Source organism: Paramacrobiotus metropolitanus, unplaced genomic scaffold (assembly GCF_019649055.1).
Source record: "Paramacrobiotus metropolitanus isolate TYO unplaced genomic scaffold, Prichtersi_v1.0 Parri_scaffold0000014, whole genome shotgun sequence".
In the NCBI taxonomy this organism is placed as follows: domain Eukaryota; kingdom Metazoa; phylum Tardigrada; class Eutardigrada; order Parachela; family Macrobiotidae; genus Paramacrobiotus; species Paramacrobiotus metropolitanus.
This window is the reverse complement of record NW_026570234.1, coordinates 1321956-1331892: the sequence shown is the minus strand read 5'-3', so window position 1 is coordinate 1331892 and position 9937 is coordinate 1321956. Positions and strand designations below refer to the sequence as shown.

At 41.0% G+C, this 9937-nt stretch overlaps 2 protein-coding genes across 4 annotated transcripts; one reads left to right on the top strand and one right to left on the bottom strand.

Annotated features, from left to right (window-relative positions):
- LOC129584585 (vasopressin V1a receptor-like) lies at positions 1–3594 on the top strand. 2 transcript variants are annotated; one of them, XM_055476806.1, is made up of 4 exons: positions 1–877; positions 1314–1581; positions 1775–2058; positions 2700–3593. In XM_055476806.1, the coding sequence occupies exons 2-4, from the start codon at positions 1350–1352 to the stop codon at positions 3393–3395; spliced, it is 1212 nt and encodes a 403-aa protein (XP_055332781.1). In that variant the 5' UTR covers positions 1–877; positions 1314–1349; the 3' UTR covers positions 3396–3593. The 2 variants fall into 2 exon arrangements, with proteins under 2 accessions (XP_055332781.1, XP_055332782.1); XM_055476807.1 differs by having other exon boundaries at positions 1–1581; positions 2700–3594.
- An 844-nt stretch (positions 3595–4438) lies between these two features.
- LOC129584512 (V-type proton ATPase subunit F-like) lies at positions 4439–5671 on the bottom strand. Of its 2 annotated transcripts, none has more exons than XM_055476700.1 (2): positions 5477–5671; positions 4439–5246 (listed from the first exon to the last, which is right to left on the bottom strand). In XM_055476700.1, the coding sequence occupies exon 2, from the start codon at positions 5126–5128 to the stop codon at positions 4760–4762; it is 369 nt and encodes a 122-aa protein (XP_055332675.1). In that variant the 5' UTR covers positions 5129–5246; positions 5477–5671; the 3' UTR covers positions 4439–4759. The 2 variants fall into 2 exon arrangements, with proteins under 2 accessions (XP_055332675.1, XP_055332674.1); XM_055476699.1 differs by having other exon boundaries at positions 4439–5230; positions 5477–5670.
- Positions 5672–9937: the final 4266 nt, after the last annotated feature.

The window sequence follows — 9937 nt, the reverse complement described above, 5'->3', positions numbered from 1 at the left end:
TCGCTGGACAGTGACGTGTGGAGGAGTACGTACGAGGGATTCCACCGTACATCCACTGACTGTTCGCCTTCACCTGCAAGTACAACACCGGATATCAGCACCGATCAGTTCTGTGATTCGTTACATTTATGGCTTAGCGGTGTATCTGATGTTTTTACTTCTGAGTCTATTTAAGTCTGAGATTCTACTAATATCGGGAAGGGATTGGAATTCAGTCTTGGATTTCTGATCTGACGACTACTTGCTTTTAACTTTCCTTGTGTTGTGCATATGATTGTGTGTTAGCGGAGTAAAGCATCTTCTGTGATTATCGACGTTCGTAATTTATATCGGATTATAGCGTGGTAAACACGGTATGCTCGTACTTCGTTCGACCCGCATATGTGACGACCGGAAGTTAGGAGTATTCTTCAGCACAATCGCTTAGGGATTCCTGATCTTCGTGTTCCTGAACCTACCAGATTCCATACATTTCCTGTGATCCGCTGTAACAATTGAGACAAGAGTCGCGATACTCACTGAGCAAGGCAGGGATAGTGGTTACGACGATCCCGTCCGGAGAGTCGTTAGCTAATCGTGTACTTCTTTGTACCATTGGCAACCTCATAACACGACAACAGCAAGCGGATGACTCTGTTTGCCGGAAATGAATTTGACTATGATCATAAACACGTGCATCTCTATGCCATGATTTACCTTGACGAGTGCACCAGTGTGGAGATGTAACCTCAATTAATTCTTTAATTGTTGCGTCATAGGCCGTATAACAACAAATTAGTCATTAGTCTTGGGTGCCCTAGCAGCTGCATCACTGTTCACTACAATATCACCATCTTCAACATCATCCAGATTTCCCGACCCCTCCCTGCATGCACAGGTTCGTATCTCTGCTTGCTGTGGATGCGACAACAGATTTGCAAATTTATGTTCGCGTGCAATGACAAATGCCGCTTATGCTCTGGTTCAAGTCAAAACATAATTTTGATTAATTATATCTGTGGTAAGCGGGTTCGCAGAAAGCTATAATACCGGCAGATTTTGGAGCCCGTGCAGTGCGAAAGTCAGTGGTTGCCCTCTGACTTGAAGCTGTCAAGGGTGTTTAATTCAGCGATGAACTACGGTACATTACTCGTAAATATTGTAGTCGATACAAAGTTTGTATTACAAACTGTGAAATATAGATGCATCTATTGCATAAGTTTGCCATGTTCAGTAAACAGTTCAATATGCTTCTGATTTTTGAGAGATCGCTTAATGCTTGGAATACAGTGAATATATCTAGACGACTGCCCAAACGTACTTGTTGTCTTTAGTAATTATTTTGATGACTCTGGCTTTATGCATTTATTATGATGCCACCGGAAATGTCGATACTGTGTTCAAACTGTTCACAAACTGCCGCACAGCTGAACACACCAGTCGGCATCTTGGATCCGATTCATCAGTCCACGGAATTTTTTGTCTTAATGGTTATTTTGATGGTAATGGCAATAATTGGGAATTCCGTTATATTGATTCTTTTGGGACGATCGAGTAGATGCAAAAGATCTGTGTCCATCTTCATTTTATCATTGGCTGTGGGTATGTCGGTATTGCTTATAAGATATATATAATTATGTTATTTATGTAGAATGAAATATTATTTATGCAAATTTTGTCATATATATAAAGAAGTGCTATAGCGCTAGCTCGACAATACACAGTTTACCATAAGTACAGTATGTTCTAGAAGTATATATTTTTTTTATCTGCATACAGTTTTTATAAATTACAGGCGATATTTTCATCGCGATAGTGAGTATGTCAACGGAAATACTTTGGGAGGAAATTGGGCAATGGACGTATGGAAATGCTGCGTGTAAAGGCTTATCCTATGTGCAATGTCTGCTATTTGCCAGCACCGCATTTCTCCTGATGAGCATGAGTTATGACCGCTATAAAGCGATCTTGTACCCATTGAACTGGTCGCGTTCCATTGCGCGCAGCCGCCGAATGGTCGCCATTTCGTGGATTTTGGCGTTTGTCGTTGCGGTTCCTCACATCTTCGTTTTTGTTCTGGTACTGCAAATTTTTATGAAATTTAAAAATGTTATGAGAAAAATAAGGAAAATACCATGAGAAACTGGGTCGTAATCATTATAATACTCGTATGTTACTAAATAAGGCTAAAATTTATTTTGCGGTAAATGCATCCTGATCTAATCTGCATGTTTTGAAATACTCGTACTACGAAAATCTGCGTACGTGAGTAAATTTTAGCATTTTAATATTGCTAATAATAATTTTTCAGCATGGTGCTGTTAAGTACTTAATTACTCACTATTTTTGATTTCTTGCTGGTTGTGTTAAATTAAAAATCTGATATTTGTGCGGAAAGTTTAAATTCATTTGACAGAGACAAGATTAACGCACCGCAAGATTATGCACTATGTTGATTAAGTTACGTATTTTGCGATCTGTTTCCGAAAATCTGCGGCGTGGGCTTGGAATTATTGACAGGATTAACGTTTTTACATTTTTTTGCATCTGATTGACTTTCTGTCGTGGAGTATATGCACTGTATTGGCTGGCTATAAAACACAAACCGGTACGATGCACAGATGCATTTCCATGACCGGAAGTCTTTAAACTTCGAAGATTAACTTGTCACATGCAGCTGCAACAACACACATGCATGATTTGTCGTATATCCGGCGTAGGTGGACACCGGGACACTTCCGGATGGATCGCGCCGAATGGCATGCCGCTCGCAGGGCTACACCGCCGCATGGCAGCGGAAGCTTTATGTAACATGGCTTGCCATCTACGTCTTCGTAATCCCCTTGTGCTTCATGGGATTTTGTGGCCTTAAAATAGCGTTAGCGGTGTGGAAGAAGAGCCGAGAGCATGACCAGGCATCCGGCGTACTACGCCGTAATACCTACATGCAAACAAATATTTTATCGCATGCCAAAATGCGGACGATCCAGTTAACACTATGTATGCTGGCGTCATATTTAATCTGTTGGTCACCGTATTTCACGGTGACCTTACTGAACGTATGGACCGATTACCGTATGAAGGAGCACATACCTCGTGCGGTCAGTATTGCAGCACAGTGCGGTGCATGGTTTTCCAGCTGCATCAATCCCATCATCTACGGACTATTCCAGCTTAGCATGGACAGTCTGCGTAGTATGATGTGCAAGCAGAAGCCCAAGCAGTTGGATTACGATTCCCAGCACAATGCGCTGTTGAATGGACAATTACGAGCGGCATCAGCGCCGGCCAGCGCGACGCACATGCATCATGATGAAAATCTGCCGCTCTGCACGCGAACGGTTGCTTTGGGATCGGGATATCTGCACCCACCAACGGCAACTTCCCACAGGCCGCGAGCCCGCTCCGTGTTATGATTTCCCGTTTTAAGCGGCATAAAAATTCGATTAATGTAATCAGATTTACTGCAATTTTCTCGTTGGGTACAATATTATTAGTGTCGAACGAGCGTAGCAAACAGTGCCGAGAAGCGTTTAGCTAGTCTGACAAATAACAATTAAACATTAAATGCGTAATCATATTGGTGGCATTTCCGCTGGAAACCATGATCAAGAAGTGCCGGCAGTTCGACGCAGGCAGTTTGGAGAATGCTATGATACACATTTCTATTGCTAAAGGAAGTATTCTTGAAGTGTACACGTATCGGCGTACTCGTATGCATATTGTGAAACAGTAAATAAGTACCTGTAGATCGGGTTAGATCTGTCAGACTTTTTCTTTAATGACAGCACCTCCGCTTCCGATATACTTGTATTCATACGAGGCTACAGTTAACGTTGTAGAGCTGCCGCCATCTTCTGGTGTAACCGTGTAAGTTCTTCAAGTACTGTAACCAACGTAGAGGTCACGGTTGTTTTTCCATTGCTTAAAAATTTAACTGTAATGTATTTATTTAGTATGTCCGCGTTTGCATTTAACCCTTTATAATTTATTATGGCTGTCGCCCGATAAAGTTTATCAACATATTCTTATAATTTTATCATAGAAACCAACATTGGCAGTTGTGACGCGTGTTCATTATGCATCGCACAGTCCCGCTAAAACTGGTTGATACTTTAGCGAGAATTTTCTATACTTTACTATACGATGGTTGATACTTTAGCGAGAATTTTTCTACGCTATGTAGATTCTTCGTAATGGAAGCAATAATTACTACAATACTGTACTGTACTCGTACATGAGCGTACAAGCTTCACATATTTTTTTACTTTATTGACTCGTGAGTCGTTAGTAGAGTCATTACAACCGATTTTTTGTAATGATTTGTATTTTGTAGTACTCGTAGTGAAGAATAAAATGCTTATTAGGGACACCTCGGAACTCAGAAGTACCGCGCAACGCCAGCAAAGATGGCCAAAACCAAAAGCAATGCTACTCTCGTAATCCGTTCAGCAAACACTGCACATACTGATTTTATTACGCGGATTAAGTTACAGGTAACGAAACCAGATCAAAGTAATCGAAAGACCCGGAACGACCGTTTGAATTTAGAACCACATGTTGATATTTACGGTAAAATTGTTAGAGAATCGCAAAACGATAAACTCGAGCATCACCCACAGTCAACAGAAATAATCATGCACTAACTAACTGCAAGTAGGCACACAACCAATACACGCACAAATCTCCCACATAGGCGCAACCGGATTAAGCTGCTAAAATTTCCTAAATTCATAATATACTCTATCGGAATGATTTTTCTTGTTTCCTGCACCGACGACTAGGCCCGGAAGTCCTCAGAGCTAAACATTCCCTTAGCGCGACGAAGAATGGAGTCCTTGGTGGCATCATAAGGATGGTCTTTAGAAGGAATTTCCAGAACCGTGGGAATTGTCTGATGATAACTGTCCACAACGTAGCGGATCATTTCAGCAATATTCTGGCTTATCAAAATGATACCAATGTCGTCCCTCTTGCAGAAGGCTTTAAATGCGTCTTCAATCTCGCTAACAGCTGTGTTCTTGTTGACAACGAAGAAATTAGGCTGGCGCTGTTTATTCAGTTCTCCAATACCACCAAGGAGGAAGCCCACGCTAGTGTCTTCATCCCCAATTATCGCAATCAGTTTGCCTTTCGCAGCTTGGGTCATGATCGATGATTACACAATAACTAGGTAGATCTCTTTTGGTTAGTTTGTCACTCCACAGTCCACACTGACACAAACCGTCACAAACGAGATCAATTCTGAATCCTGCAAACACAGTAAGCTGCAAGCAAGTTATATCACAGCCCTTCAGCTTCAGCAGTAGCTATGACGATTTTACGATTCTAGCAAGATATTTTTCACACGGTGCAACACCGTATTGCGTGCAAAGCGACATAGAAATATATCATAAGCTAGATCGCCAGAAGATTAAACATTACTGTAATATTGCTGCTCAAAGTCAAAGAAGCAGACTATCTGACTATGTACCAGATTCAACTCAAAATGCAATACCTCTCGTCAAGTTATTCTCGCAGATGGCCAGCAGCCAAGATCCAAAATTCTTCTTTAATACTTCACGATTGGAAATTGCGATATTCCGAAATCGGGATAAATACGTAAGCGAAAGAGGAATACGAATCTGAATTAAAAGAATAATAAGAGACCCCGCAAACCACGAAAATCACATGACAAACTTTTTGCTATCCCAGACCGTGCTGATAGCGAAGTTAGCCCCGAAGTGTTACTCGATGCTACTAGCGTAACGAGCTTTGGAAAGTTGATTTTACCCTTATACAAGATTCTTAGATTTCTGAGAGATTTCAATCAAGTGAGCTTCGCCACGCCAATCCGCGTTTTGGCGATTTCCACAAATTTATAATAATGGAAGTTTATTGTCCTTTGCACGGAGCATTAGCCCCCTCTAGGCTACAGACAACAGTCGTGAAACGACATTGGAGTACAACAATGAAGATCGCAAAAACAAAACACAAAGCATTCTTCAGCAAAACACAAAAACATCAACCAAACGACTGATCAGATGCAGTAACATTAAGAGACATAGAGATGGAAATAAACATTATTTTTTCGGTTGCGATAAGTTGACGCTATATTACTGTGGAAAAAAGGGAGGGAGACGATCGCGCTGGGGTCGATGCATAAAACCAAAACCCACGTACAGCTAAATTAATTCAAATTTTCAAAAAGTATTCCAAAAGAAATCGTGGGAAAAAGGAAAGCAAGGACACTTACGCACGTAATCGCCTTTCTGTACTGTACTATTTCAACTAGTCGCAGCCGTTTATGCGTAACAGTACACACTCAATAAAGTACCCATTACCTACAAGGATAGCAAAGAAAAAGCGCAGATAAGCATTTATTTAGAGTAAAGATTGGCTTTTAAGATTTCAACCGACGGCAGCACATTCAATTTCACGGTTTCCAGGGCTTCCGAAAAGGCTTTTAATGTGACATAGGCTACTGGCTGCAAAGGAAGCTCGTTCCAGATGGAGGCGAGGGTGTTTATATAGGACAGGTGGTCAGTAGTCACTGTTATCCCACAAAAGGTCGTCGCGGCAGGTTTTATAGGACATGGATGTTTCATTAGACGCTCGGATGATCTTGTGTTTCCTGCAACAGACTCAAACGCAGAGACCGAAAACGTAAGAGGAGTTACGATTTGATCACCCATAGGAATCACCCGAAAGACCAATTTATACAAAACAACAGCGCTTTTTTTAAACGGCGAGTAATTAAATCATCCCATTTAAGCTCTTTTAGCCGTGCACCATAATTTAGAACATTGTTGCCGAGTCGCAAGGATTTAGTGAATCTTCTCTGGCAACGTTCTAAGAGATCAGCGGACTGTTTGAATAACGGGTGCGTGATGGAGCAACAGTAATCGATGACCGAGAGGACAAGAGACTCAAAAAGTCGTATGCGAGCACCGCAATCAGTATAACGGAAAATGTGATTAATGTAGCTGATTTTTCGGTTGCATTTTTTTGCTACATTTTCACTATTTAATTTAAAATTTAGTTTTCGGTCAACGAATATGCCCAAGTGTTTGACATGATCACAATTTGGAATCGTAACATTATCGATACTGTAATAATATGGGCAGACCGAGGATTTCTGTTTTGAGAAGTGAACGTGGGCAGACTTAGCAGCGTTTAGACTGAGCTTTTTGCTAGCAAGCCATTCATTGAGAGAAGTAAGATCTTCCTGCAACAGCTGACTGTCACCTGTTTCAGTAATGGGGCGAAAAATAACTACGTCATCTGCAACAAACGAGAGCGGCGCTACCGTTTTTTAATGCGCGGAGAATGAAATTTAAGACACAAATGAACAGTAGTGGCCCTAAAACTGAACCCTGCGGTACACCACTGTTAACGGGTAACGAATGAGCAAACTCATTTCCAACTGTCACACATTGTGTTCGATCTTTCAAGTAATCAGAGACCAAATGTACGATGTGACTGGGAAGATTCATTTCGATCAGCGCGTTTATGATGGATTCGTGGGAAAGCTTATCAAAAGCTTTTGAGCAGTCCAAGAATACTGCATCTACAGCAATGCCGCTTGTGTTGAAATCGTTCAAAGACTTGACAAAAAGAAATAGCTGTAGCTCAGTAGACCTTTTATGCCGGTAAGCAAACTGGTGATCCAGAAGTATTGAATTTTTGTTCAAATGTTCACGAATTAATTGATCAAGACAACGTTCAAAAATTTTTGAAACTGGGTTCAACATTGAAACTGGTCGATAGCTACCCGGCAATCTGTGATCTGCAGAGATTTTCGGTACTGCTGTTATAAACGAATGCTTCCACTTCACCGGAAACACACCTTCATTGATAGCGGCATTAAAAATTAATCTGAGCGGAGCAAGAATGCCTGGAGCAGCAATTTTCAGAAGTTTGTTAGTGATTTCGTACTTGCCACTTGAAGTTGTTACAGAAATTTTCGCAAGTTGTTCAAAAATCAAAAGCTCCGAGATTTCCCACCTTTCTTCGTTGCCGCAAATTAAATTTAAATCAGAGCCAGTACAGTGCGCGTTGCAGGTCGACTGAGACTCGCGGTACAGAGCGTTCAGTAGATTAGCTTTTTCGTTATCTGTAGCTGCCGTCGTGCCATCCGGCCTTTTGAGAGGTGGCATACCGATGCGGTCATTCATCGATTTCATATACCGCCAAAATTTGGATGGATTGTTTCTGTGTGCAGTGGAAATATCAGAAAGTCTGTGTTTTTCAAATTTTCTTAGCAGCACACTTAATTTCTTTGACAACTTTTTCCATTTAGTTTTCAAATTCGGTAGATTTATCTGTCGGTATTTACGAAAAGCAAGATCTCTTGAATTTATTACTTTTTTAATATTTCTAGGATATTTCACTGCACCAATCCGAATTTTCACGTCACTAAATTCAAAATATGCTTTTGCTGTTTCGAGAAAAACATTTTCAAATTTATCTGCTCTTTCATTAACGTTTAAATTGCAAAATAAACTTTCCCAGTTGACAACATTTAACGCGTCGATGAACTGACCAACATTATTGCTTTCGATTTTCCATCGCTTAACAGTACGAAATTTTCTGCGATATTTCTTTAGTTTCAGAGAAAATTCAAAACCGATATGATCGTTGGTAGAGGAGGGCGGGCTGATGGGAACTGCTGGTGAAAAAAGCGAGTTGGCACTGATGAGACACAAGTCAAGACAATTGTTCTTCCTGGTTGGAAAGTTGACTAGCTGTATCATCTCGAATTCTTTGATAGCGGACAGCAGCTCACGACTGGCTGGTTTTCTTGCGGTTTTATTAGACCAATTTATGTCAGGCCGATTGAAATCACCCATGATTATGCATTTTGCTAATAGACCAAGAGAAATTAGAACGCAGGTGTTTAATCAGGGCAGGCACAAGATGAATACTTTTATCAGGGGGCGCATAGAAAGCAATAAAAATACGATCAATAGCACGAGACTCAACGCACAAAATTTCAATGGAAGGAGTATTAAGCTCTGGCATGGGAAAAGCACAAAGAGATTTTCTGATAACAACAGCAACACCACCACGACCATCAGCTCTACCATTTCGAAAGACATTGTAGTTATCCAGGTCAGCAAAATCAGAACCTGTCATAAATGGTCTATCATATGTTTCAGTAAGAACGGTCACATCACTGTCCGAGCAAAACTAATTTCACTTCTTCACGTTTGTTCTTGACGCTTCTGACATTACAACATCGTATGCGGATGTTCTCAAGAAGAACAGGATGTTTCGGTTGTCGACTATTTACGGTCGGGTAGCCAATATCGTTACTGGACAAATTTTCATCGTTAAGCATTGTCGAACAATTATTTGGCACAGCCTGGTTGTTAATTAAAATTTCGTTAGCGTTTACCGGTTTTTTGGGAAATTTCGGTTGTAAAAGTATCGCGAATTTTGAAGACAGAGCAATAAAAGTGGTCATACGCCGTATGGTAGTTTGTCGGAGAATAAACACCGCTATCACTACAATTTGCGCAAATGAATCGAAAATCAGCATTCTCCGTGCAGTCGTTAGTGTGATGGGATTTAGCACAAAACGCACAGCGAGGGGATTTTTCACACTTTGTCGAAGTGTGACCGTAGGCACAACATCTAGTACATTGTGGTACGTAAACATGGTCCTCTATAGGACATCGGGACCACTGAATCATTAAGAACCGTTGGTCAGTCAGGATATTGCGAACATCCTGGCTGACCTCGAAAATTGCACACGTGGATACTTCCTCTCTTTGACTGGTCAACCGGGTGACAATTTTAAGCACTGAATTGGGTGGGATGTTTACTTTAACGCGTAATTCTTTCAAGAAATCGTCATTAGACAGTGTTTTTGGGACTCGGCGAACAATAACCCTTGACGTTTTGGGTTTAGTACTGACCACATCATAACCCAAAGCTTCTGAATGGCTTTCCAAGATTGACTTACCATTTGCGG

Coding starts and splice junctions, on each gene's coding strand:
- LOC129584585 (XM_055476807.1), top strand. CDS start 1,350: ATGATGCCACCGGAAATGTCGATACTGTGTTCAAACTGTTCACAAACT. Junction 1,582..1,774: donor CATTTTATCATTGGCTGTGG/GTATGTCGGTAT, acceptor TATAAATTACAG/GCGATATTTTCATCGCGATA. Junction 2,059..2,699: donor ACATCTTCGTTTTTGTTCTG/GTACTGCAAATT, acceptor TATCCGGCGTAG/GTGGACACCGGGACACTTCC.
- LOC129584512 (XM_055476700.1), bottom strand. CDS start 5,128: ATGACCCAAGCTGCGAAAGGCAAACTGATTGCGATAATTGGGGATGAA.